Source organism: Saimiri boliviensis, chromosome 6 (assembly GCF_048565385.1).
Source record: "Saimiri boliviensis isolate mSaiBol1 chromosome 6, mSaiBol1.pri, whole genome shotgun sequence".
Lineage (NCBI taxonomy): Eukaryota > Metazoa > Chordata > Mammalia > Primates > Cebidae > Saimiri > Saimiri boliviensis.
In genome coordinates this window covers 115,278,039-115,304,314 of record NC_133454.1, presented here as the reverse complement: position 1 = coordinate 115,304,314, position 26,276 = coordinate 115,278,039, and the positions used below count along the sequence as shown (strand labels likewise).

Sequence of the window (26,276 nt, the reverse complement as noted above, 5' to 3'; positions counted from 1 at the left end):
TGAAGTGGTGAGTCTAAGTAGGAATTTATTTACATGGACACTAAATTATAGGTAAGGGGCTTTCTAGGATCCACACGCCTTCCCTGGAGCTACTTGGCTTCAGGCTTCTTGTCTCCTGCTTCAAGCTTGAGACTCTCCGGGGGTTGACGATAGATTGGGAAAGCCTCCCAGGGGCTGTTCAAGTCAAATTTGCGGAACTCTTGGGCCAACTCCACTGGCTCTGCCACCACTCGCTTCACCTCATCGTCATAGCGTAACTGCAGGAAGAAAAGGCAGGCTTGATTGAGCACTGAGGAAGTCCTTAACATAGCTACAAAGGAACCTACTTTCACAAGGCTGTGGGTTATTTCCCCAGCCCAGGTCGTCTCCATCACTGACTCCTGTTCCAACCTCTGTCGGTAAGTCTACATCCACACCTGTTATGCATCAGATCACATTCCAATCAGTTAGAGCAGGTGTCCCCAAACTGCGGCCCCCTGAGGCCATTTATCCGGCCCCCTGCCGCACTTCAGGAAGGGGCCCCTCTTTCATTGGTGGTCAGTGAGAGGAGCACAGTATGTGGCGGCCCTCCAACGGTCTGAGGGACAGTGAACTGGCCCCCCGTGTAAAAAGTTTGGGGACGCCTGAGTTACAGCATGTGATTCCAAAATGTAGGATACCTTTCATGCCCTGTCCACCACTGCCACATCATGAGCTCTGAACTGACTCCGCTCACCCACCCAAACACTCTTATAAGGGGTAATGGTAAGCATTTGCCCAGGATTAGGGAGTAGTTGGTGACTGAAAAGAGTAAACCTAAACTGGCAGATACACAACTTCAGGCCCTGTGCCCTTGGCATATTCACTGTCCAGTTCTAAAGCAGTACATTTGACATAGCTTTTCTTGTCACTGGAAGGTCAAATGCATAAGGTAAGGATCATTAGGTGCTAGAGTGAAGAGGCAAACCAGGTGAGGCAAATAAGATAGCAGGAGTTGGGTGAAGGGAGAAGCAAGGGAGACAGCCCTGCCCAGAAGTAGCCCAAGAGGAAACTAGGCACATGCATAGCACTATCACAGCAGGAGTGCCTGGGGACTAAAGGAGCAGGGCTGGAGCACCACATTTCTCAGCATTTCTTTTTTTTTTTTTTTTTGGTACCCAAAAATCCAATTCTAATGTCTCAGCACTTCTAAACAGTTACTTTGCTATAAAATTCATGAGTGATAATGTAACACATTATCTTCCTGCAAATAAACAATCTGCAGCACCACTGAAATTCTTTATTCACGTTACTGGTCCCACTTCAGAGATAATTTTTGACGACTAAACATTTGGTGTCTTCCCTGTCACTACTTTCCCAGAGACTCAAGGCAGGGTAAAATAGTCCTCTACTTTCATGTTTTAGGGACAGACTGTGTCCTCAAAGTTGCCTTGATCATTAAAATGATTATTACCATATGGATAACACTGGCCAGGTGCGGTAACTAACACCTTTAGTAACTCATCTGCCCAAGAAGGGCAGATGGCTTGAGCTCAGGAATTCAAGACCAGTCTGGGCAACATGGAGAAACCCCATCTCTATAAAAATTACAAAAATTTGCCGGGTGTGGTGGTGCATGCCTGTAGTCCCAGACACTCAGAGGGCTGAGAGGTAGACTGCAGTGAGCTGTAATAGCACCACTGCCCTCCAGCCTGGATGACAGAGTGAGACCCTGACACACACAGACACACACACACAGCATCAATTCTCTCACACACACACACACACACACACACACACACACACACAAACACGGAGCATGGATTGAGCAATACACCAGCCTTCATACATACATTATTTATTTATTCAGAGACAGGGTCTCACTCTGTCGCCCAGGCTGGAGAGTGGTGGTGTGATCTCAGCTCACTGCAACCTCCACCTCCTGGGCTCAAGTGATCCTCCCACCTCAGCCTCTTAAGCAGCTGGGACCACAGGTATGTACCACCATGCCCTGCTAGTTTTTGTATTTTTTTGCAGAGATGAGGTTTCGCCATGTTGTCCAGGCTGTTCTCAAACTCCTGGGCTTAAGCACTCCTCCTGTTTTGGCCTCCCAAAGTGCTGGGATTACAGGAATGAGCCTATATACATTATTTAACGCTTGCCACAAATATGTTAGTTAAGTGCTATTACTATTGCCATTTCAAGATAAGAAAGCTGGCCAGATGCAGTGGCTCACTCTTGTAATCCCAGCACATTGGGAGACGGAGGCAGGTGGATCACAAGGTCAAGAGTTTGAGACCAGCCTGGCCAATATGGTGAAACCCAGTCTCTACTAAAAATACAAAAATTAGCCGGGCATGGTGGTGGGCGCCTATAGTCCCACTTACTCAGGAGGCTGAGGTAAGAGGATCACTTGAACCCAGGAGGCGGAGGTTGCAGGGAGCTGAGACTGCACCACTGCACTCCAGTCCAGGCAACAGAGTGAGACTCAGTCTCAAATAAAAAAAAGAAAAAACAGGCCGGGCGCGGTGGCTCAAGCCTGTAATCCCAGCACTTTGGGAGGCCGAGGCGGGTGGATCACGAGGTCGAGAGATCGAGACCATCCTGGTCAACATGGTGAAACCCCGTCTCTACTAAAAATACAAAAAATTAGCTGGGCATGGTGGCACGTGCCTGTAATCCCAGCTACTTGGGAGGCTGAGGCAGGAGAATTGCCTGAACCTAGGAGGCGGAGGTTGCGGTGAGCCGAGATCGCGCCATTGCACTCCAGCCTGGGTAACAAGAGTGAAACGCCGTCTCCAAAAAAAAAAAAAAAAAAAAAAAAAAAAAAAAAAAAACAAAAAGATGAGAAATCTGAGTCACAGTCAAACCAAGTAACTTGCTCCAGGTTACAAAAATGAAGCTAGGATCTGAATCCAGGGCCCATGGTCTTAAATACAGACCGTATTTCCTGCCATCCCCAGGGATCCCCTGGGTTCCCTGCAAGTCCCTCCCTGAGGCTGCTATCCATCCCAGTTCCAAGGCTCCTACCTCAACATAGCCAGATAGAGGGAAGTCTTTCCGGAAAGGATGTCCCTCGAAGCCATAATCTGTCAGGATCCTTCTTAGATCAGGGTGGTTAAAAAAGAAGACTCCAAACATGTCCCAGACCTAGGAAAGAGAGGACCTCAGGCAGCCAATCCATCAAGACTAACAACAGGGTAAGGGGGCTACACTGCATTCCACAGTCTCAACTAGTTCTGCAACTCTGGCCCAGAGGCAGCTCCACCATGTGCAGTAACTCACCTCCCTTTCATACCAGTTGGCTGCCTTGAACACAGAGGTAATGGACTCAATGGGTGTCAGCTCATCTGTGTAGGTCTTCACACGGATCCGTGAGTTGAAGCGCAGAGACAACAGGTTGTAGACAATCTAAGGAGAACAGAAGTGGAGGGCTGAGATGGGGGTCCCTGGTTGGGAGAGTTCTGCCTTGTGACCCTACCTTCTATTCTGAATCTCAAACCTCAAGATTTCCCTAGGCTTACAACTACTTCCAAAGGCCCAGACCACAACTGTAGCTTAGCATGTCAGCATGCCTGTGTTTCCTCATGCTATTCCGTTTGTCTGGAAGATTTCCCTGGTTCACCTCACACCAACCTTCACCAAGGCTAATTCCTGGCCGCCTGCTCATGTGTTAAGATTCAGCACAAACTCTCTCTCCAAAGAAGCCTCCCAGACAGGGCCAAGTGCCCCTCCTGCTTTTTTTTTTTGTTTTCTTTGTCAACTTCCTGTTGATTTGCAGCTTTCTTTTTTTTTTTTTTTTTTTTGAGACGGAGTTTCGCTCTTGTTACCCAGGCTGGAGTGCAATGGCGCGATCTCGGCTCACCGCAACCTCCGCCTCCTGGGTTCAGGCAATTCTGCCTCAGCCTCCTAAGTAGCTGGGATTACAGGCATGTGCCACCATGCCCAGCTAATTTTTTTGTATTTTTAGTAGAGACGGGGTTTCACCATGTTGACCAGGTTGGTCTCGATCTCTCGACCTCGTGATCCACCCGCCTTGGCCTCCCAAAGTGCTGGGATTACAGGCTTGAGCCACCGCACCCGGCCGCGATTTGCAGCTTTCTTAAAGCATCCCTCTAATGTCCTATGTACTAGATGTTACTATGGTAAGCTGTTTGGATGTCTTTCTCCTTCCCTAGAGTGTGGGGAACTCCTGAAGGACAAATACTTAGCGTTATTTCTCTCCATCCCAGGGTCTGGCAAACAGTAGATAATCAGTAACATATTAATAGCTGTATGTATTGAGAACTTATAGTGTGCTAGCAAGTTACTTGAACTATCTCACTGGATCCTTACAACCATTCTATAAGATAGGGGCAGCTTTATACTTATTTTCCAAGTAAAAAAACTAAAGCTCATAAAGATTAAATAAAGGCTGGGAGCAGCAGCTCACGCCTGTAATTCCAGCACTTTGGGGAGGCCAAGGCGGGCAGATCACGAGGTCAGGAGGGCATCCCAGCCAACATAGTGAAACCCCATCTCTACTAAAAAAAAATACAAAAAATTAGCCAGGCATGGTGGTGTGTGCCTATAGTCTCAGCTACTTGGGAGGCTGAGGCAGGGGAATCTCTTGAACTGGGAGGCGGAGGTTGCACTGAGCCAACATGGTGCCACTGCACCCTAGCCTGGTGACAGAGCTACCCCCAAACCTTCTCAGATCTCCCGACTGACCTCAAAACGGTTCTGCCGAGTTGGGACGTCCACTGCTGTCAAGTCAGCCAGGGACTTGAACTGTGCATTGGTGTGATCTTTGAGGAAAGTCAGCACTGGGATGATGCCATCAGGATGGATACAGATCTCTAACTCATTGAATAAGGCCACCTGCACACATGGAAGGAAGGGGAGAGGGAACAAAGAGCTACTGAAGGAACAGCTAACTTCAGCTGGAGTCACCTGGTTTAATGCTGAAAGAAAAGTACAAGTCTATAGTGTCTTTGACACTAGTCTGCCCACTCCCACATGCCCTGAGAATATGATTCTTTCTTGGCCCAGCTCCAAATAACAGTAAGGATTACCTGAACTTGCTGGACATACTTGGGCAGGATTTCAGCCACATACTCTCCAAAAGCTGAGAGCTGCTTGTGGGCCACATCATTCCGTGGTCTGACAGTGGCTGGAAGGAAAAGGCATATTTAACAAAGAAAATAGAGAAGGCAAAAGCCAGTCCTGCATCCAGTTTCTTGGGCTTGAAAGGGATGTCAAATCAGGAAAGGCTCTCTGCGGCACCTTGAGAAAGATGCATGTGAAAGATTTCCCTTCCAGGGAATAGAGTGATGAAAACTTGGAGAAAATGCCACCTTAACTACACAGTCCTCAGAAAGACTTATTACAGCAGGTGGGGCATTTGCCTCTTCTCAAAATTATTCCATGGTTCATCCTTCACAATGCGTGCATTTCTGCTAAAGTAGCAGTCTCAGTTCTCCTATCAGACTAAGAGCTCTTTGAGGATGGGAACCAAACTTTTGCTTCTCTGTATCTCCTTAGCGCTTAAGTTTATACCAGTTTCTCAAGAACTCCAGGGCTTGAAGAGCCCTCAGACACTGTCTCCTTGAAACCTTGTTTTTGGGGGGCGGGGGCGGGTATCGAGAAAACTGAGGCCCAGAAAAGGGGAAATGCCAGGTCTCATAACTCACAGTCCGGTATTTTGACTGTAACGTAGTATGTCCACACTCATGCAACCCTAAACCACTGAGCACTCACACATCACAAGCTACAGAATAATGTTTACGTGTTCTCTGCCTTTGGCAGCAGGCAGGCCTGCTTTGTCATTCACTAGGTCTGTGACCCTAGGCAGTTTAATTCTTTGGACTTGTTTCGTGATCTATAGTAAGAAGAATAAGATGCTATCTACCCCCATAAGGCTGTTGTGAAGACGAAATAAGATCTCACTAAAACGCTTAACGAGGTGCCAGGCACACATTAAGCCTCAATTAACGTGAGGTACTGTTATTACAGGGCTCTGAGGCCTAAATGTTTCATTGCTAGCTTTCAAAGAGCTGACAGTTTAATCAGACAAAAAGGGGATCACTGAAACGGACAAGGGACAATCAGGGCCATAACAGAGTCCCCTAAGGGCACAGGGAGGGCTCGATTCTTAATGCAGGGAGAAGACCACTGCAGTCAGGTCTCCAAGATTTGCCAGGAGGACGCAGGGAAGGGCATCCTAGGGCAAGGACAGGCATCTAGGGCCCCCCGCCAGTAGTTCAAAGAAGAGCGTTGCCCGCACATACTCACGGCGCGTGTCGGCCCCGGCGCTCTCACGCCTCACCGGCAACAGAACCGAGGGTCGCCGAGCCCCTGCACAGGAAGATTAAAAGGTACAAAAGCACGGGGTGAGGCCTGAGGAGCTCTCTCCGCTGGGCGCGCCGCTGCTCCTGACCCTGGTCTCAGCTGGCTGCCCCTGCTCACCCCTGGTCAGCGCCGCGGCCCCCACGATCCCGCGCCACCAGAGTCTGGTTGCCAACGCCGCCATGTTCCCTGGACACAAGGCAGCGGAAGAAAAGACGGCAGGACACGAAGCCGCAAGGGCACAGACCGGAAGCGGAAATGTGCAGCAGATCTTCTTCCGGGCGGACGTGGAGCCGGAAGCAGAGGTTCCGGGATCCGGGATGAAAGGAGGGAACGCAGGTGAGAAAGCGAGACAGGCAGGTAGGGGAACCGTGAGGTGAGCGTAGTCCTAACTCCGTGTGGCAGAGCCTGGAGAGAAGTTGAGGACGCTGAAGAACCAGACGGGTGAGAGGATGGGAGGGGGCGGGCGTTCTGAGTTCTACGCTCCACAACTCCTCCCCCGCTCTCTCAGCCAAGCTTTTGACGAGGGCTGGCGGGCCCGAGCAGGAAGAACGGTTTCCCTGGCGACCGTTTCCCAGGCGACTTTAGGTGGAGCGGGGACAACTGGGCGATGGGCCTCCTAGTGCCCCGGCCTGGGGGCGGCTGGACTCTGGAGTTCTGGGACGCAGCCATAGGGAGTCATTCGAGCAAGCGGGGAAGTGTAAGGGAAGCAGGCCAGGAGAGAGCAAATGTGAGACCGACGGATATCCCAGACTAGGCCTTATGCTGGAGCGTCTGAACTCCATGCGCGGAGCAAGAGAGGACCTGGCCACTAGGCCGGGGCAGGGGGTCCTTTTTGTCTGATTCTACTGCCACTGACCTTCACTAGTTCTATGCCCCAGTTATTTGATTAGGCTTTTACGTTCACAGACCTTCCCCAGCCCTTTGCTGTCATATATTGACCTAAATCCCAAGTCCTTTGTTAACATCACGGAAAGGAATTATTCCATGTTTTTTCAGGAGAACACCCAGAGTTGGAACTGATTTATTTCGTTAGTAGAGGGACACCACTGGAGAGAATGAACCCAGCTTTTGTTAAAGGATAGCATCAGGGACATAATGGGCAGGGCCAGGACTAAGGGCAATCTGGACCCACTTTGTTCTTACTTTTTCCTTTTCCCTTACTGAGTTGGCCAGTTGGATTCACAGACTATGGCTGTGAATTCCTCGTTACTCAAGGTGGTGTTGCTTTGCAGACAGCTGGCAGAGAGAGAAATTGGCTAGCATGGAATCACCAGAGGAGCCTGGAGCATCCATGGATGAAAACTACTTTGTGAACTACACTTTCAAAGATCGGTCACACTCAGGCCGTGTGGCTCAAGGCATCATGAAACTATGTCTAGAGGAGGAGCTCTTTGCTGATGTCACCATTTCGGTGGAAGGTCGGGAGTTTCAGCTCCATCGGCTGGTCCTCTCAGCTCAGAGCTGCTTCTTTCGATCCATGTTCACTTCCAACCTGAAGGAGGCCCACAACCGAGTGATTGTGCTGCAGGATGTCAGCGAGTCTGTTTTCCAGCTCCTGGTTGATTATATCTACCATGGGACTGTGAAACTTCGAGCTGAAGAGTTACAGGAAATTTATGAGGTGTCAGACATGTATCAGCTGACATCTCTTTTTGAGGAATGCTCTCGGTTTTTGGCCCGCACAGTGCAAGTGGGAAACTGCCTTCAGGTGATGTGGCTGGCAGATCGGCACAGTGATCCTGAGCTCTATACTGCTGCCAAACACTGTGCCAAGACCCACCTGGCCCAGCTGCAGAATACAGAGGAATTTCTCCACTTGCCCCACCACCTACTCACAGATATCATCTCGGGTAAGTTTAGGGAAGGGACACATCACACCCAGTCACTTGGCTATGATGTTTAGTGAATGTTCTAGTCTAGGAGAAAGAAACCGTCAAACTTCCTGGTGTTAGTTAACATTATTATTATTATTATTATTATTTTTGAGACGGAGTTTCGCTCTTGTTACCCAGGCTGGAGTGCAATGGTGCCATCTCGGCTCACCACAACCTCCGCCTCCTGGGTTCAGGCAATTCTCCTGCCTCAGCCTCCTGAGTAGCTGGGATTACAGGCACGTGCCACCATGCCCAGCTAATTTTTTTGTATTTTTAGTCGAGACGGGGTTTCACCATGTTGACCAGGATGGTCTCGATCTCTCGACCTTGTGATCCACCCGCCTCGGCCTCCCAAAGTGCTGGGATTACAGGCTTGAGCCACTGCGCCCGGCTATTCCTACATTCTTACTGAGATAACTTGCCCAGAGAGATTGAGTTGGGATTCACAGTAATTGCTGTCAGAGACACAGTGTGTTAGAGGAAGAAGCCAGGAAATTGAAAGCACAACACTTGACCACACACATAGTGAGGAGTAATTTGTATTATACTCTAATTACTCCTGTACTTTTCATGTCCCTGTGGGTCCACTTACCTATGTAAATTGGTGATGAGGCAAGATATCTAAGACTAAAAACTTTTTTTTTTTTTTAGACCGAGTTTTGTTCTTGTTACCCAGGCTGGAGTGCAATGGCGCGATCTCAGCTCACCGCAACCTCCGTCTCCTGGGTTCAAGCAATTCTCCTGCCTCAGCCTCCCGAGAAGCTGGGACTACAGGCATGGGCCACCATGCCCAGCTAATTTTTGTATTTTTAGTAGAGACGGGGTTTCACCATGTTGACTAGGATGGTCTTGATCTCTTGACCTCGTGATCCACCCGTCTCGGCCTCCCAAAGTGCTGGATAGTAGGCATGAGCCACCGCGCCCGGCCTAAAAACTTTTTTTTTTTTTTGAGACAGAGTTCAGCTGTTGTTGCCCAGGTTGGAGTGCACTGGTGCGATCTCAGCTCACTGCAACCCCCACCTCCCGGGTTCAAGCAATTCTCCTGCCTCAACCTCCCAAGTAGCTGAAATTATAGGCATGCGCCACCACATCTGGCTAATTTTGTATTTTGTATTTTTTTTTTTTTTTTTTTGAGATGGAGTTTCACTCGTTACTGAGGCTGGAGTGCAATGGCGCGATCTTGGCTCACCGCAACCTCCGCCTCCTGGGTTCAGGCAGTTCTCCTGCCTCAGTCTCCTGAGTAGCTGGGACTACAGGCATGCGCCACCATGCCCAGCTAATTTTTTGTATTTTTGGTAGAGACAGGGTTTCACCATGTTGACCAGGATGATCTTGATCTCTTGACCTTGTGATCCACCTGCCTCGGCCTCCCAAAGTGCTGGGATTACACACGTGAGCCACCGCACCTGGCCCTAATTTTGTATTTTTAGTAGAGACAGCGTTTTTCCATGTTGGTCAGGCTGGTCCCAAACTCCTGACCTCAAGTGATACACCCACCTCGGCCTCCCAAAGTGTTGGGATTACAGGCGTGAGCCCACTGAGCCTGGCCTAAAAACTTTTTTAGTGATGGGCTAAAATTAGGAAACAATCCTGATCCAGCAAGTGAGATAAAACCGTATTTAAGGTGTGGGCTCAGCCAGGCGTGGTGGCTCACACCTGTAATCCCAGTACTTTGGGAGGCCAAGGCAGGACAATCACTTGAACCCAGAGACAGAGGTTGCAGTGAGTCCAGACTGCGCCACTGCACTCCAGCCTGGGCAACAGAATAAGACTCTGTCTCAAAAAGCAAGCAAACAAACAAACAAACAAAAAAACGGGCTGGGCGCGGTGGCTCATGCCTGTGATCCCAGCACTTTGGGAGGCTGATGTGGGCAGATCACCTGAGATTGGGAGTTCAAGACCAGCCTGACCAACATGATCAGAAACCTGTCTCTACTAAAAATACAAAAAAATTAGCTGGGCATGGTGGTACATACCTGGAATCCCAGATACTCAGCAGGCTGAGGCAGGAGAATTGCTTGAAACTGGGAGGTGGAGGCTGTAGTGAGCTGAGATCGCACTATTGCACTCCAGTCTGGGTGACAGAGCGAGATTCCATCTCAAAAAAAAAAAAAGAAAGAAAAGTGTGAAGTCTACAGCCTGCTAGGTTGCTTCCATGGCAGATGGGAGCATATTGAGCCATCTATTTTGATTTTAAAAAGCAGGGTACATACTCTGGTTTCTCTTCAGATTGTATAAATCTTTTGCCTTTTACTAAAGATTTCCATAGAGAGGAACAGTTATGAGTCTTTACCCAATTTTTTGAGGCCTCATATAACACCCGAGACAATCTTTAAAAAAGGGCAAGGCACACCAGGCATAGTGGCTCATGCCTGTCAGCACTTGGAAGGCCAAGGAGGGAGGATCACTTGATACCAGGAGTTTAAGACCCGCCTGGTCAACATAGCGAGACCTTGTCTCTACAGAAAATAAGAAAAGAGCCAGGCCTGGTGGCCATGCACCTGCAGTTGCAGCTACTTGGGAGGCTGAAGCAGGATTGCTTGAGCCTGGGAGGTTGAGACTATGATGACCATAATTGCACTCCTGCCTGAGTGACAGGGTGAGACCCTGCCTCAACAAAAAAAGGGGCAATTTTAGGTTAATTTCATGTATTTGTATATATATGCATGCCCAGTGACAGTCTAATAAAGTGGTTCACATCTTTAAAGTCCCTTTCTCCGAATTTCTTTTTTGGAATGTCATTGACAATGCCTTCCTCTGACTCTGACAGATGGAGTTCCATGTTCTCAGAACCCAACAGAGGCAATAGAAGCCTGGATCAACTTTAATAAAGAGGAAAGAGAGGCTTTTGCAGAGTCACTCAGGGCAAGCTTGAAGGTAAGGCAAATATCTTAATTGTTAAGACTGCATACTCTCCGTGGGTTCTGGCCATCAGTTAAACCTGGCCTTTTTTTTTTGGAGACGGATTCTTGATCTGTCACCCAGGCTGGAGTGCAGTGGCATGATCTCAGCTCACTGCAACCTCCACCTCCCAGTTTCAGGCTATTCTTCTGCCTCAGCCTCCCGAGTAACTGGGATTAGGTGCTGCCACCACACCCAACTAATTTTTGTATTTTTAGTAGAGATGGGGTTTCACCATGATGGCCAGGCTGGTTTGAAACGCCTAACCTCAGGTGATCCACCGGCCTTTGCCTCCGAAAGTGCTGGGATTACAGTGTGAGCCACTGCGCCTGACCTACCTGGCCTTATTTTTCTGATGAGATCGAGTTTCGCTCATCACCTAGGCTAGAGTGCAGTGGTGCAATCTTGGCTCACTACAACCCCTACCTCCTGGGTTCAAGCGATTCTCCTGCCTCAGCCTCCTGAATAGCTGGGATTTCAGGCACCTACCACCATGCCCAACTAATTTTTGTTTTGTTTTTGTTTTTTTTTTTTGAGACGGAGTTTCGCTCTTGTTACCCAGGCTGGAGTGCAATGGCGCGAATCGGCTCACCGCAACCTCCGCCTCCTGGGTTCAGGCAATTCTCCTGCTTCAGCCTCCTGAGTAGCTGGGATTACAGGCACGCACCACCATACTCAGCTAATTTTTTGTATTTTTAGTAGAGACGGGGTTTCACCATGTTGACCAGGATGGTCTTGATCTCTTGACCTCGTGATCGGCCTTCCAAAGTGCTGGGATTACAGGCGTGAACCACCGCGCCTGGCTTGCTATCTCTTTTTAAAATTTTTTATATTTATTTATTTTTTAAAATAAGGCATCTCTGGCTTTTAAGTTGGTATGAACTGAGGGGGAAGGATGTCTTTATAACCCCAGAACCACCAATCTATGAGCATTCAAAGTTCCTTGAGAACTACTTTCTTTCGTACGTAGCAGAGCAGCTCTCTCGCTGCGATCTATTGAAAGTCAGCCCTCAACACAAGGGCTGACTTGTGTAAAAAAAAAAAAAAGAAAAAAAAGAAAAAAAAAAAAGGAAAAAAGAGAACTACTTTCATCAAGTTAACAATCTTAATCACCCTTTGTCTGAAGCACTAGCTTATGAGAGTTTTTTTAAAAGCTGCAAGGATGAATACAACAGATTCTCCTTCCCATCATAAATTGCTTCAACAAAAGTTACTAGAGGAGAGTCTAATGACATACAGTAATTAGAGAGTAGTATGTGAAAGCTAGATAAAGTGTGAGGGCCAGGATCTTAAGGATCAGTGTCTTATCTGAGCCTTAGCCTAGAACTTACAGCTGTCATGTAATTTTAATTTTGCCAATAGGAAATTGGGGAGAATGTGCACATTTACCTGATTGGGAAAGAGTCATCTCGTACTCACTCGTTGGCTGTGTCCTTGCACTGTGCAGAAGATGACTCCATCAGTGTAAGTGGCCAAAACAGCTTGTGCCACCAGATCACTGCGGCCTGCAAGCATGGTGGAGACTTGTATGTGGTGGGAGGGTCCATCCCAAGGCGCATGTGGAAGTGCAACAATGCCACCGTTGACTGGGAGTGGTGTGCACCTTTGCCTCGGGACCGGCTCCAGCACACCCTGGTGTCTGTGCCCGGGAAAGATGCCATATATTCACTGGGTGGCAAGACACTGCAAGATACTCTCTCCAATGCAGTCATTTATTATCGTGTAGGTGATAACGTGTGGACAGAGACAACCCAGCTAGAGGTGGCTGTGTCAGGGGCTGCTGGTGCCAACCTCAATGGGATCATCTACTTACTAGGGGGGGAGGAGAATGATCTGGACTTCTTTACCAAACCTTCCCGACTCATCCAGTGCTTTGACACAGAGACAGACAAATGCCATGTGAAGCCCTACGTGCTGCCCTTTGCAGGCCGCATGCACGCAGCTGTGCATAAGGATCTGGTCTTCATCGTGGCTGAAGGGGACTCCCTAGTGTGCTACAATCCCTTGCTAGACAGCTTCACCCGGCTTTGCCTTCCTGAGGCTTGGAGCTCTGCCCCATCCCTCTGGAAGATTGCTAGCTGTAATGGGAGCATCTATGTCTTCCGGGACCGATATAAAAAGGGGGATGCCAACACCTATAAGCTTGACCCTGCCACTTCAGCTGTAACTGTCACAAGAGGTATTAAGGTGCTGCTTACCAATTTACAGTTTGTGTTGGCCTAAGGCTGTGGGGAGGGGAGGAGAGCTGCTCACTCCTTTGCCCTCCCCATCCAAACTCAAAGTCCACTGGCCTCCAATTCAGAGTAATGTATTTTTTGGCACATATTAGAAAGGGAGTGCCTCCGCCCTTCCCTGAACCCATAGAGGTGTTCTGTTTGGGGCTTTTTAGACTGCTGCTGCTCAGCTGGTTGACAGTAGGCCAGCCTGTTTTCTGCCATCCCCTGGTTATCTTCTGCCTCACTATAGCTTGCTTAGAGCAAGCCTCTTCTCAGACCTTAGGCACGGCCTCTCTTTACCTGATCAATGTTAAATATAAGCACCCCGGTCCCAGGACATAAGGAAAGATGCCCAATTGTACTTTTGTTCTGTAGCCTGTGAAATGGCTAGTTGATCATTTTTCCACAAAGAATTAGGTGTTAGAGTTTTCCTTCAGGCTTTGCTTTGGAGAATGGACCAAGCTGAAGGTGTACTTCACCAGCAAGAGTCAACTCTAGAATTCAGGATGTTCCTTCTATTGTTTTCTCATCCATCTGTCAGGAAATGTAACTTTCGTTTTATTTTTGGCTTATTTCAAGGGGTAAGCCAGAAAGTAGAAATGATTATTTCTGATTAATAGCAGAAACTTTTTTCAAGCTCAAATATATAAGGTGTCTGCTCTTTTAAAAAGCTCTAAGCTAAGTCAAGAGCTAGGAACTGTTCATACAAATAAAAGTTTTTGAAGGGATACATGTGTCTGTGTTGAATTCTTAAAGGGTGACTTTGAAGGGGTGAGGGTGGTTTGTTCCCTCAGGGGGACTCATTTCATACTATCACATGGGTCAGTCTACAGCAGTCTTGACTGCACCCCATGCTCCCATTTCTCCATACAGAATCTCTACTCCAAAGGTGTGAGAGCAGCCCCACAGAGCCCGTGAGACTCAGATTCTGACAGTGGCAAAGAGCCAGAGCTGAGTCTCTCCTTTCTTTTTTTCTAGTGCTAAATGTCTTTTGAGTTGTGGTGCTAAATATTATTAGGCACAATACTAGGCACATAATAGATTTTTGTTGAAATACTTCTTCAGGCCGGGCGCGGTGGCTCAAGCCTGTAATCCCAGCACTTTGGGAGGCCGAGGCAGGTGGATCACGAGGTCAAGAGATCGAGACCATCCTGGTCAACATGGTGAAACCCTGTCTCTACTAAAAATACTAAGAATTAGCTGGGCATGGTGGCGTGTGCCTGTAATGCCAGCTACTCAGGAGGCTGAGGCAGGAGAGTTGCCTGAACCCAGGAGGCGGAGGTTGCGGTGAGCCGAGATCGCGCCATTGCACTCCAGCCTGGGCAACAAGAGCAAAACTCCGTCTCAAAAAAAAAAAAAAAGAAAAAAGAAAAATACTTCTTCAGCCCTATTCAAGGAAAGAAGAGGCTGGGTGTGGTGGCTCATGCCTATAATCCCTTTGGGAGGATGAGGTGGGTGGATCACCTGAGGTCAGGAGTTGAAGACCAGCCTGACCAACATGGAGGAACCACAGCTCTACTAAAAATACAAAAAAATTAGCAGGGCATAGCGGCGCATGCATATAATCCCAGCTTCCTGGAGTCTGAGGCAGGAGAAATACCCAAACCCAGGAGGCAGAGGTTGCAGTGAGCCGAGATCACACCAGTGCACTCCAGCCTGGGCAATAGGAGTGAAACTGTCTCCAGAAGAAAAGAAAAAAGAACAAAAGATAGCCCCATTCCTATCCTGTATCCCATGAATATAAGCCACACTAAATCTTTTCTTTCTAGTCCCACAACAGTGTTATTTCAGGAAAATGAAATAAGACAGAGAGAGCAAAATTACTTGTTACCTATCGGCACATTTCTGTTATGTCAAATCTGGGCTTAAGCCCAGTTGGTCCTGTTAACTTTTTAATTATGTATCAAGCAGGATTGTCTTGAGTTCTTTCTAATCCATAAACATCATGTCTTTGAACTGTCAAAAGTCCCATCCTTTGCTGCCCCTGCAGTAATCTGCTTGTGGAACTCTTTAAGAACATCCAGTTGGCCAGGCCTGATGTGGATGTGTGATCGGATCTTGGCGATGGCTCTTACAGCCTCCTCTGGACTCCACTTGTGCACCTGAAGTACAGGGTTGGGAAATCAGCAGAGAAAGAAAGAAGCAGGTGTCAAGGTGCCCTTGACCCATGAGCAGGTGCTAAACGACTCCAAGAATTTCATTTATTTGGCAACTCCATTTTGGAGGCATTAAAAATCATGCTCCTTGTATTATAAATGGGATAGCACTTTTTTTTTTTTTTTTTTTTTAAGAGGAGTTTCGCTCTTGTTACCCAGGCTGGAGTGCAATGGCGCGATCTCGGCTCACTGCAACCTCCGCCTCCTGGGTTCAGGCAATTCTCCTGCCTCAGCCTCCTGAGTAGCTGGGATTATAGGCACGGGCCACCATGCCCAGCTAATTTTTTGTATTTTTAGTAGAGACGGGGTTTCACCATGTTGACCAGGTTGGTCTCGATCTCTCGACCTTGTGATCCACCCGCCTCGGCCTCCCAAAGTGCTGGGATTACAGGCTTGAGCCACCGCGCCCGGCGGGATAGCACTTTTAACCACTGAAGTCAGCCAGTCTCACAATACTATGCAACAGGCAAGGTGGAAAGTCAGTGTTTCTACCCAATTCTTGCTCTGCCAAATGCAGGAAGAAGAAAGTTACACATGGGAAACAGATCCTTAGTTCAAGACTGCCTAGGCCTACTCCATGTCCTCTCCAATCTGGGCTTTTGTTTACAGGAATTTCTAGGAAAAGAGTACGCAATAGATGTTTTCATGCAACGTGTCACTATGGCTAGAAAAACAAGTACTTTTATAATTGAACTAGGAGGGTTAATATGACCTAAAGATACTCATTGGTTTATAACTTAACAGAACCAAGAAAATACAGATTTCTAGCTTGCTAGATTCAATTCTTACTTGGTGCAAAATACCCTCCTGAGACCCTGTTTCCAGCAGAGTCCTTATGGCCAAAATTTTAGTATTGTTCAACCATATACTCACTAGTCCACAATAATGCAAGGCCAGACTTAGCTATTCATATGACTTAGAAAATGCTCTGTGGGAACCAGACATTTTGTAACTCAGGTTACAAAAATTAGTCAAGCTGGGAGGATGCAAGATAAGAGGGAATCGTGACGGACTACAGGGTATTTGTTTCTCCTAAATTTTTGGTTTTTTTTGAGATGGAGTCTCGCTCTGTTGCCCAGGCTGGAGTGCAGGAGCACCGCCATCTCAGCTCACTCCAGCCTCCGCCTCCTGGGTTCCAGTGATTCTCCTGCTTCAGCCTCCCAGGTAGCTGGTATTACAGGTATGTGCCAGGAGACCCAGCTAATTTTTGTATTTTTAGTAAAGACAGAATTTCACCATGCTGGCTAGGCTGTTCTCAAACTTCTGACCTCAGGTGATCTGCCCACCTCAGCCTCCCAAAGTGCTGGGATTACATGCATGAGCCACTATGCCCAGCCCTCTCCTAAATATCTTTAAAGCATTCCACCTGCCAATCGGGGCAAATTAATAGACACAATCTAGTTTGGAACCTGTTTCCAGAAACTAATATCCAGAACTTTACTCTGGAATACTTGAAGAAACTTGAGTACTATAAAGCTGAAAATGCATCAGCACTATTATCTACAGTATTGTTTCCTGACATGATATTAGAATAAGTGTCTCCAGCCTTTTGCTGGGTTCAATATCTTTTGCAACTCCATTTTTAGAGTGCCTGCTGTAGGCTAGCACTTGATGTAATTTCTTCTTTAAACTTCGTAACACATTTAGTTTGAGAAAACAGCATAAGATAGAAGCCACTTTTGCTGATCCTAGCTGGCAGGCGGCAGAGGTTATCCTGTCACAAAGCTCAGGTGCTTTCCATCATACCACGTCACCTTCCAACAGCCTGAAATCAAGCACATAGCTTCTTCCAACAAGGCCCACCAGTAGACCATGCTACTGAAGTTCTGGAAATCTGCTATAAATGGGAGCAGAAAGACCTTTTTATTTTAATTTTTTTTTTTTTTGAGATGGAGTTTCACTCTTATTATCCAGGCTGGAGTGCAATGGCACAATCTCGGCTCACCGCAACCTCCACCTTCTGGGTTCAGGCAATTCTCCTGCCTCAGCCTCCTGAGTAGCTGGGATTATAGGCACGTGCCACCATGCCCAGCTAATTTTTTGTATTTTTAGTAGAGACGGGGTTTCACCATGTTGACCAGGATGGTCTTGATCTCTTGACCTTGTGATCTACCCGCCTCGGCCTCCCAAAGTGCTGGGATTACAGGCTTGAGCCACTGCATCCGGCCGACCTTTTTATTTTTTGAGACAGGGTTTCACTCTGTCAGCCATGCTGGAGTGCAGTGGCGCAAAGCACGGCTCACTGCAGCCTCTATCTACCAGGCTCAAGTGATCCTCCCATTTCAGCCTCCCAAGTAGCTGGGATTACAGATGCACACCACCATGTCCAGCTACCTTTTTGTAGTTTTTGTAGAGATAGTTTTGCCAGTTGCCCAGGCTGATCTCAAACTCCTGGGCCCAAGCCATCCTCCCACCTCAGCCTCCCAAAGTGCTAGGATTATAGGCGCCTGCCATGATGCCTGGCCCAGAAAAAACTTTTGTACCTGAATCAGGTATGCTGCCACCATAGTGGCACTCCTGGAACGCCCAGCCTTACAATGTACGTAGACACATTGACCCAGCGACTGGTACTTGAGAGCAAATTGGACTCCCTTCTGGAGGTTGGCCAAAGTGGGGATCCCAGTCATGTCTACTGTGCTGAGCCGCAGCTGCTCGACTCCTAGTCTCTTCCACTCCTGGAACCAGGTCCACCAATATGAAAAAGAATGAAAAAAAATCTCTTGTGGGTGGGATGATGGGCTACAAAGAGGCAGCAAAGCAATAAGAACATTTCAGGGTTTACTACAATGCGAATATACTGTTTCCTGTTTTCTAAAATAGTAACTTCTTACAGAAATGCTTTTTTCCCCATTCCAGGTGAGGAAAGAAATGCCTTTAAAATGGCTAGCCTAAATGCCTCGTCTCTCATCAAACTACAGCTATATGCTGCTGAGTTAGAATTATGTCCAAGATTTAAAGTGTTCCTTTTTTTTTTTTTTAAAGACAGAGTCTCACTCTGGTCCCAGGCTGGAATGCAGTTGCATGATCTTGGCTCAGTGCAGCCTCCGCCTCCTGGGTTCAACCAATTCTCCTGCCTCAGCCTCCAGAGTAGCTCGGACTATAAGGCACCAGCCACCAAGCCTGGCTAATTTTTTTTTTTTTTTTTTTTTTTTAGATGGAGTTTCACTTTTGTTGCCCAGGCTGGAATGCAATGGTGCAATTCCAGCTCACTACAACCTCTGCCTCCCAGGTTCAAGGGATTCTCCTGCCTCAAGCTCCCAAGTAGCTGGGATTACAAGCATGCACCACCACACCCAGCTAATTTTGTATTTTTAGTAGAGATGGAGTTTCTCCATGTTGGTCAGGCTGGTCTTGAACTCCTGACCTTGGGTCATCTGCCCACCTCAGCCTCCCAAAGCGCTAGGATTACAGGTGTGAGCCACAATTTTTGTATTTTTAGTAGAGATGAGGTTTCATCATATTGGCCAGGCTAGTCTCGAACTCCTGACCTCGGGTCATCTGCCCCCCTCAGCTTCCCAAAGTGCTGGGATTACACGTGTGAGCCATCACATAGGCAGATAAAATGTTATTAAAGTCCCCTTTGGGTACTTGAATCTTTAGCTGCAAAATACTAGCAATATATATTTTTGCTGCAAAAAATTCAGCTGCAAACGTCTAACATTTTATTTTAGCTGGGAGCAGTGGCTCATGCTTGTAATACCAACACTTTGCAAGGCCAAGGCAGGCACATCACATGAGGTCAGGAGTTCAAGACCAGCCTGGCCAACATGGTGAAACCACGTCTCTACTAATACAAAATCTAGGCGCGGTAGTGGATGCCTATAATCCCAGCTACTAGGGAAGCTGAGGCAGAAGAATCGTTAAACACAGGAGGCAGAGGTTGCAGGGAGCAGAGATCGCACCATTGCAGTCCAGCCTGGGAGACAAGAGCAAAACTCCATCTCAAAAAAATTTTTTTTATTTTAGAGACATGATCTTGCTGTGTCACCCAGGTCAGAGTGCAGTGGTGTGCAATGGCTCCCTGCAGCCTCAAACTCCTAAGCTCAAGCAGTCCTCCCACCTCAGCCTCCCAAGTAGCTGTGACTATAGGTGCACGCCACTGTGCTGGGCTAATTTGTTATTTTTTGGTGTGGAGTGGTGGTCTCACTATGTTGCCCAGGCTGGTCTCAAACTCCTGGCCTCAAGCCATCCTCTTGCCTCAGCCTCCCAAAGTGCTGGGATTACAAGCATGAGCCACTACGCTCAGCCAGTGTAACTTTTTTTGCATAACTTTGGCACCTGTGTAGTGATTCAGCTGCAGGGTTTGGGGTACAGTATTTTGCTAGGGCTTTCTTTTTCTCTGTCAATAAGTCTCTTTTTTACAACAGATTTTTAGGGAGCACATAGTAGAAAATAGGGTTATCATTATAAAATTAAAACAATGCACTGACCTTCATTAGTGCAATGTTATCATTTACAAAGAACTACGTTGCCAGGCACGGTGGCTTGTACCTGTAATCCCAGCACTTTGGGAGGCAGAGGTGGATGGATCAACCAAGGCCAGCAGTTTGAGACTACCCTGGCCAACATGGCAAAACCCCGTCTCCACAAAAAAAATACAAAAATTAGCCAGCCATGGTGGTGGGCACCTGTAATTCCAGCTACTCAGGAGGCTGAGGCAGGAGAATCACTTGAACTAGGAGGCAGAAGTTGCAGTGAGATGAGATCACACCACTGCACTCCAGCCTGGGCAACAGGGCTAGATTCCATCTCAAAAAAAAAAAAAAGAAGAAATAGGAGAAATAAGTTCTCTGGCAACTGGGCAAACTTTATGCTTTAAGACTTCAAGCCAGGCCGGGCGCGGTGGCTCAAGCCTGTAATCCCAGCACTTTGGGAGGCCGAGGCAGGTGGATCACGAGGTCGAGAGATCGAGACCATCCTGGTCAACAAGGTGAAACCCGGTCTCTACTAAAAATACAAAAAATTAGCTTGGCATGGTGGTGTGTGCCTGTAATCCCAGCTACTCAGGAGGCTGAGGCAGGAGAATTGCCTGAACCCAGGAGGCGGAGGTTGCGGTGAGCCGAGATCGCGCCATTGCACTCCAGCCTGGGTAACGAGAGTGAAAATCCGTCTCCAAAAAAAAAAAAAAAAAAAAAAAGCCGGGTGCGGTAGCTCACGCCTGTAATCCCAACACTTTGGGAGGCCGAGGCGGGTGGATCACGAGGTCGAGAGATCGAGACCATCCTGGTCAACATGGTGAAACCCCGTCTCTACTAAAAATACAAAAAATTAGCGGGGCATGGTGGCGCGTGCCTGTAATCCCAGCTACTCAGGAGGCTGAGGCAGGAGAATTGTCTGAACCCAGGAAGCGGAGGTTGCGGTGAGCCGAGATCGCGCCATTGCACTCCAGCCTGGGTAACAAGAGTGAAACTCCGTCTCAAAAAAAAAAAAAAAAAAAAAAGACTTCAAGCTGGGCGCGGTGGCTCAAGCCTGTAATCCCAGCACTTTGGGAGGCTGAGGCGGGTGGATCACGAGGTCAAGAGATCAAGACCATCCTGGACAACATGGTGAAACCCCGTCTCTACTAAAAATACAAAAAATCAGCTGGGCATGGTGGTGCGTGCCTGTAATCCCAGCTACTTAGGAGGCTGAGGCAGGAGAATTGCCTGAACCCAGGAGGCAGAGGTTGCGGTGAGATGAGATCGCGCCATTGCACTCCAGCCTGGGTAACAAGAGCGAAACTCCGTCTCAAAAAAAAAAAAAAAAAAAAAAAAAAAAAGACTTCATATATGCTCCAGCTACTCTTGTTATTAACCTCTTAACAAATATTGCAGGTTTTATGACTCTGAATGAACATATTTCTTTTTTTTTTTTTCAGATGGAGTTTTGCTCTTGTTGCCCAGCCTGGAGTGCAATGGCATGATATCGGCTCACTGCAGCCTCTGCCTCTCAAAGCGATTCTCCTGCCTCAGCCTCCCAGGTAGCTGGGATTACAGGCATGCGCCACCACACCCGGCTAATTTTCTATTTTCAGTAGAGATGAGGTTTCTCCATGTTGGTCAGTTGGTCTTGAACTTCCAACCCCAGGTGATCCACCTGCCTCAGCCCCTCAGAGTGCTGGGATTACAGGCCTGGGCCACTTTGCCTGGCCTCCTTTTTTTTTTTTTTTTTTTTTTTTGATACGGAGTCTCACTCTATTGCCCAGGCTGGAGTGCAGTGGGGCAGTCTCAGCTCACAGCAACCTCTACTTCCCAGGTTCAAGCAATTCTCCTGCCTCAGCCTCCTGAGCAGCTGGGATTACAGGTGCCTGCCGCCACGCCCAGCCAATTTTTTTTTTTTTTTTGAGAAGGAATTTCACTCTTGTTGCCCAGGCTGGAGTGCAATGGCGCGATCTCAGCTCACCGCAACCTCTGCCTCCTGGGTTCAGGCAATTATCCTGCCTCAGCCTTCCGAGTAGCTGAGATTACAGGCATGCGCCACCATGCCCAGCTAGTTTTTGTATTTTTAGTAGAGACGGGGTTTCACCATGTTGACTAGGATGGTCTCGATCTCGTGACCTTGTGATCCACCTGCCTCGGCCTCCCAAAGTGCTGGGATTATAGGCGTGAGCCACTGCGCCCGGCCTTTTTTTTATATTTTTATTTTTAGTAGAGACAGGGTTTCACCATTTTGGCCAGGCTGATCTTAAACTCCTGACCTCAGGTGACCCACTCGCCTCAGCCTCCCAAAGTGCTGGGATTACAAGAGTGAGAGCTACCACACCTGGCCAAGTCATAAATATGTACATATTTTTTACCCCCATCCCCCCACAAATATTTCTAAGGTTTCAAAAAATCCACAGGTTGGCTGGGCACAGTGACTCACAAGGTCAGCAGATTGAGACCATCCTGGCCAACATGGTGAAACTAAATACTAAAATACAAAAAAATTAGCTGGGCATGGTGGCACGTGCCTGTAGTCCCAGTTACTCAGGAGGCTGAGGCAGGGGAATTGCTTGAACCCAGGTGGCGGAGGATGCTGTGAGCCAAGATCATGCCACTGCACTCCAGACTGGGCCACAGAGCAAGACTCTATCTTAAGAAAAAAAAAATCCAGGCTGGGCGCAGTGGCTCAAGCCTGTAATCCCAGCACTTTGGGAGGCCAAGGCGGGTGGATCACAAGGTCAAGAGATCGAGACCAACCTGGTCAACATGGTGAAACCCCATCTCTACTAAAAATACAAAAAATTAACTGGGCATGGTGGCGCATGCCTGTAATCCCAGCTACTCAGGAGGCTGAGGCAGGAGAATTGCCTGAACCCAGGAGGCGGAGGTTGCGGTGAGCCGAGATCGCGCAATTGCACTCCAGCCTGGGTAACAAGAGCAAAACTCCGTCTCAAAAAAAAAAAAAAAAAAAAAAAAAAAAAAATCCACAGGTTGAAATAATAGTATCTTCATCATGCTGTATCAGTAAAACAAATGAGAAAGATAATTATTTAGTGCAATTAGATGCCAAACAGTATAAAGATAGGGCAACATTTTTTAAAAAAATCAAATAGCTCAGGTTGTAGATGACATTTTTTTCTTTTTCTTTTCTTTTTTTATTCTTTGAAAACTCATTTTATAGATAACATCTTCTAATAACCATTGTGGAATATTCCACAGACAAGCCATTCACATTTAATGACAATTATGTTTTAGGCCTAAACTTTGTTATGTTATGAGAGACCTTTGAAGTTCCACCATGACTTTTGTTATTTATTTATTTATTTTTGAGGTGGAGTTTTGCTCTTGTTGCCCAGGCTGGAGTGCAATTGAGTGATCTCACTACAACCTCCACCTCCCAGGTTCAAGCAATTCTGTTGCTTTGGCCTCCTGAGTAGCTGGGATTACAGGCATAGGCCACCATACCCGGCTAATTTTTGTATTTTTGGTAGAGATGAGGTTTCTCCAAGTTGGTGAGGCTGGTCTCAAATTCCTGACCTCAGGTGATCCGCCTGCCTCGGCCTTCAAAGAGCTGGGATTACAGGCGTGAGCCACGGTCCGGCCAATGACTTCTGGTATGTGAGTAAAAATTCCTCCAAACCAGAGCCAAATTAACTTTTTTTTTTTTTTTGAGACGGAGTTTCGCTCTTGTTGCCCAGGCTGGAGTGCAATGGCGCGATCTCGGCTCACCGCAACCTCCGCCTCCTGGGTTCAGGCAATTCTCCTGCCTCAGCCTCCTGAGTAGCTGGGATTACAGGCACCCGCCACCTGTAAGCTAAGTTTTAGTACTTTTAGTAGAGACGGGGTTTCACCATGTTGACCAGGATGGTCTCGATCTCTTGACCTCGTGATCCACCCGCCTCGGCCTCCCAAAGTGCTGGGATTACAGGCTTGAGCCACCGCGCCCGGCACCCAAATTAACTCTTTACAGTTTTTCAGTGGATAGTTTTATGAACTATTTGGGGAGGGGGGCGTGTTAGGGGGGTGCTTTTCGTCTTACAGATGGCAGGGCCTTCATCCCTAATGCCTAACAATGGGAATGCTGACTCAGCGCTTAAAGTGTAGAATGAATGAATGAAATCAGCAAGGCACAGAAAAGTTGCCTTTCAAATTTAGTTTCTTATTTTAGTTACCGAAATAAGGATACATTTGTGCACAAAGAAGAAATCAGACTTTGTCAACTTGTACTTTTTTTTTTTTTTTTCATACATTGTTTCACTCCCGTAGCCCAAGGCTGAGCTGGAATGCAATGGGGCGATCTCAGCTCACTGCAACCTCCACCTCCCGGGCTCAAGTGATTCTCCTGCCTTAGCCTCCCAAGTAGCTGGGAATACAAGGGCATGCCACCACGCCCGGCTAATTTTTGGATTTTTGTAGAGACGGAGGGCCTCGCCATGTTGCCCAGGCTGGTGTGGATCTCCTGGGCTCAAGTGATCTGTCCATTTCCGCCTCCCGCCTCCCAAAGTGCTGGGATTACAGGCGTGAGTCACCGTGCCCGGCCTAACTTGTAGTTTTAAATAAATGCTTTTCAGTTTCTAGACTACCTCCATGTGCCGTTTAGAGGACCAGACCGGAGGCAAAGAAGCCTGGGACACCTGGTTCTGGGGCATGGTCACCAGCAGGGCCACTCCTCCCCCAAACTTTTCCAGCCGTCTCAGACCCAGGGCGGTGGGCGAGGGGAACGGGCCCCCGAGTCTGCCCCGCGGCCCGGGCCCTCACCTGTGAAGAGTTGCACAGGAACCTCGTCTCATATTCCTCGTTCATGGTGATCACCCCGCGCACGTTCTCGTCCTGTACCAGCTGCCGAGGCAAAGAGGTGGCTCAACAAGGATGGCGCAGGCCCCAGCGGCCCGACAGGGATGGCGCGGCGGGGACTGGGCAGGGACCCGGGCTCCCCAGCCCGGCTCACCTGGCTCGTCATGTTCCGCAACGGCAGCGCGCCCAGCAGCACTGTGGGGTCGATGCGGTGGTACCAGTCCCTGTGCGCCCGACCCGGCACCTTTCCCCGGAACAGGGTGTAGAGCAGCGTCGGGTAGAAGAGCACCCGCGCCAGGCCGGCCTGCAGCAGCGCGGTGGCCGCCGCCATCCCGCCCCACCCGGCCCGGCGCCGCGGCGACCCGTCGGCCCCCGCGCTCGCCGTCCAGACCCGCGAGAACAGCCGGCGGGCGCCGGGGCGGGGCCGCCAGCGGCACGAGGTCTCCCTGGGGCCCGCACCGGGTGGCTGTGGGGGCGGGCCGCCTGGCTCTGGGGGAGGGACCGAGGACTCCTGGGCGGGAAACTGGGTCCCGGGCCGAGGGAGAGCGCATCGCGGGTCAGACACTGGTGGGCACCATCGCGTGGGAAACTGAGGCCTCCGCCTGTGGCCGGTAACCTTTCCCCCCCCCGCCCCCAGAGGGAGGGGGCTGTGACCCCAGGTGAGGAGGACAGAAAGCACCCCTGCGTGTGGAACTGTAACTCCGGCCGAGGGAGGAGGAACACTCCCCCAACCCTCGGCCAGAGGGAGGGGCAGTGACCCCAAGTGCGGGCGTGACTCCGCCAAACGGGAGACAAAGCTAGACGGTGTGTGGCGGGTAGCCCTGAAGGGGAGAGTGAAAGGGTTAGAGCAACAGAGATACTTGGGTGAGGGCTTGATCCCAGGGTGAACAGGGGACCTGGGATGAGGTCGCCTTCCTCCTCCCCTCCCGTCTCAGGGCACGCCTCCTTCCTTTATTTGACCAAACAGCAGTGTTTACATAGTAGGAAAGTATGTATTATAATATATCATTAAGAAAAATATGAAAAGCTCAAATATAAAACTGGCAACCTACAAAGAGGTAAGAAGAATGGTTGTAATGCCAGCTATTTATTTTTATTTATTTATTTATTTATTTATTTATTTATTTTTGAGACGGAGTCCTTCAGTTGCCCAGGCTGGAGTGTAGTGGCGGGATCTCAGCTCGCTGCAACCTCGGCCTCCCAGGTTCAAGAGATTCTGCCTCAGCCTTCCAGGTACCTGGGATTACAAGTGCCTGGCACCATGCCCGGCTAGTTTTTGTATTCTTAGTAGAGACAGGGTTTCACCATGTTGTCCATCCACGCTGGTCTCAAACTCCTGACCTCAGGAGATCCACAGGCCTTCGTCTCCCAAAGTGCTGGGATTACACATGTGAGCTCCCGAACCTGGCCTAATTTTAGAATTTTTTTTTTTTTTTTTTTTTTAGGCGGAGTTTCACTCGTGTTACCCAGGCTGGAGTGCAATGGCGCGATCTCGGCTCAGCGCAACCTCCGCCTCCTAGGTTCAGGCAATTCTCCTGCCTCAGCCTCCTGAGTAGCTGGGATTACAGGCACGTGCCACCATGCCCAGCTAATTTTTTGTATCTTTAGTAGAGACGGGGTTTCACCATGTTGACCAGGATTGTC

The 26,276-nt window shown here is 48.6% G+C and overlaps 4 protein-coding genes and 1 non-coding gene across 7 annotated transcripts in view; 3 read left to right on the top strand and 2 right to left on the bottom strand.

Moving 5' to 3' along the window:
• Window positions 1–5: 5 nt before the first annotated feature.
• NDUFS3 (NADH:ubiquinone oxidoreductase core subunit S3) lies at window positions 6–6,560 on the bottom strand. Its single transcript, XM_039471209.2, has 7 exons — window positions 6,406–6,560; window positions 6,232–6,294; window positions 5,013–5,110; window positions 4,669–4,818; window positions 3,244–3,369; window positions 2,989–3,108; window positions 6–257 (listed from the first exon to the last, which is right to left on the bottom strand). The coding sequence occupies exons 1-7, from the start codon at window positions 6,467–6,469 to the stop codon at window positions 90–92; spliced, it is 789 nt and encodes a 262-aa protein (XP_039327143.1). The 5' UTR covers window positions 6,470–6,560; the 3' UTR covers window positions 6–89.
• On the top strand, window positions 6,557–14,007 carry KBTBD4 (kelch repeat and BTB domain containing 4). 2 transcript variants are annotated; one of them, XM_003920070.4, is made up of 4 exons: window positions 6,557–6,624; window positions 7,521–8,138; window positions 10,933–11,039; window positions 12,426–14,007. In XM_003920070.4, the coding sequence occupies exons 1-4, from the start codon at window positions 6,606–6,608 to the stop codon at window positions 13,284–13,286; spliced, it is 1,605 nt and encodes a 534-aa protein (XP_003920119.1). In that variant the 5' UTR covers window positions 6,557–6,605; the 3' UTR covers window positions 13,287–14,007. The 2 variants fall into 2 exon arrangements, with proteins under 2 accessions (XP_003920119.1, XP_003920120.1); XM_003920071.4 differs by having other exon boundaries at window positions 6,587–6,729.
• On the top strand, window positions 10,372–10,490 carry LOC120364728 (U5 spliceosomal RNA). Its single transcript, XR_005579878.1, has one exon. It is a non-coding gene; the product is annotated as a U5 spliceosomal RNA (small nuclear RNA).
• A 1,151-nt stretch (window positions 14,008–15,158) lies between the features above and the next one.
• On the bottom strand, window positions 15,159–25,102 carry PTPMT1 (protein tyrosine phosphatase mitochondrial 1). Of its 2 annotated transcripts, none has more exons than XM_039471210.2 (4): window positions 24,787–25,102; window positions 24,597–24,677; window positions 17,919–18,110; window positions 15,159–15,381 (listed from the first exon to the last, which is right to left on the bottom strand). In XM_039471210.2, the coding sequence occupies exons 1-4, from the start codon at window positions 24,961–24,963 to the stop codon at window positions 15,223–15,225; spliced, it is 609 nt and encodes a 202-aa protein (XP_039327144.1). In that variant the 5' UTR covers window positions 24,964–25,102; the 3' UTR covers window positions 15,159–15,222. The 2 variants fall into 2 exon arrangements, with proteins under 2 accessions (XP_039327144.1, XP_074257569.1); XM_074401468.1 differs by lacking the exon at window positions 15,159–15,381 and adding an exon at window positions 15,444–17,272.
• A 172-nt stretch (window positions 25,103–25,274) lies between these two features.
• The window catches only part of CELF1 (CUGBP Elav-like family member 1), a 106,136-nt gene continuing 105,134 nt past the window's right edge, over window positions 25,275–26,276 (top strand). Inside the window, exon 1 of the mRNA XM_074401421.1 lies at window positions 25,275–25,291. The gene's annotated coding sequence lies outside the window, so the exon portion shown is untranslated. The remainder of the gene's footprint in view (window positions 25,292–26,276) is intronic.

Excerpts from the sequence above, each read along its gene's own strand:
- PTPMT1 (XM_039471210.2), bottom strand. The coding sequence starts at position 24,963 with ATGGCGGCGGCCACCGCGCTGCTGCAGGCCGGCCTGGCGCGGGTGCTC. Across the intron at positions 18,111-24,596 it reads TCCTGTGCAACTCTTCACAG|GAGTGGAAGAGACTAGGAGT; the intron begins GTGAGGGCCCGG and ends ACCTGGTTCCAG. Across the intron at positions 15,382-17,918 it reads TGGCAGCATACCTGATTCAG|GTGCACAAGTGGAGTCCAGA; the intron begins GTACAAAAGTTT and ends CCTGTACTTCAG.
- NDUFS3 (XM_039471209.2), bottom strand. The coding sequence starts at position 6,469 with ATGGCGGCGTTGGCAACCAGACTCTGGTGGCGCGGGATCGTGGGGGCC. Across the intron at positions 4,819-5,012 it reads AGTATGTCCAGCAAGTTCAG|GTGGCCTTATTCAATGAGTT; the intron begins GTAATCCTTACT and ends CCATGTGTGCAG. Across the intron at positions 3,109-3,243 it reads CCAACTGGTATGAAAGGGAG|GTCTGGGACATGTTTGGAGT; the intron begins GTGAGTTACTGC and ends TCTCTTTCCTAG.
- KBTBD4 (XM_003920070.4), top strand. Across the intron at positions 8,139-10,932 it reads ACTCACAGATATCATCTCGG|ATGGAGTTCCATGTTCTCAG; the intron begins GTAAGTTTAGGG and ends TGACTCTGACAG. Across the intron at positions 11,040-12,425 it reads CACTCAGGGCAAGCTTGAAG|GAAATTGGGGAGAATGTGCA; the intron begins GTAAGGCAAATA and ends TTTTGCCAATAG.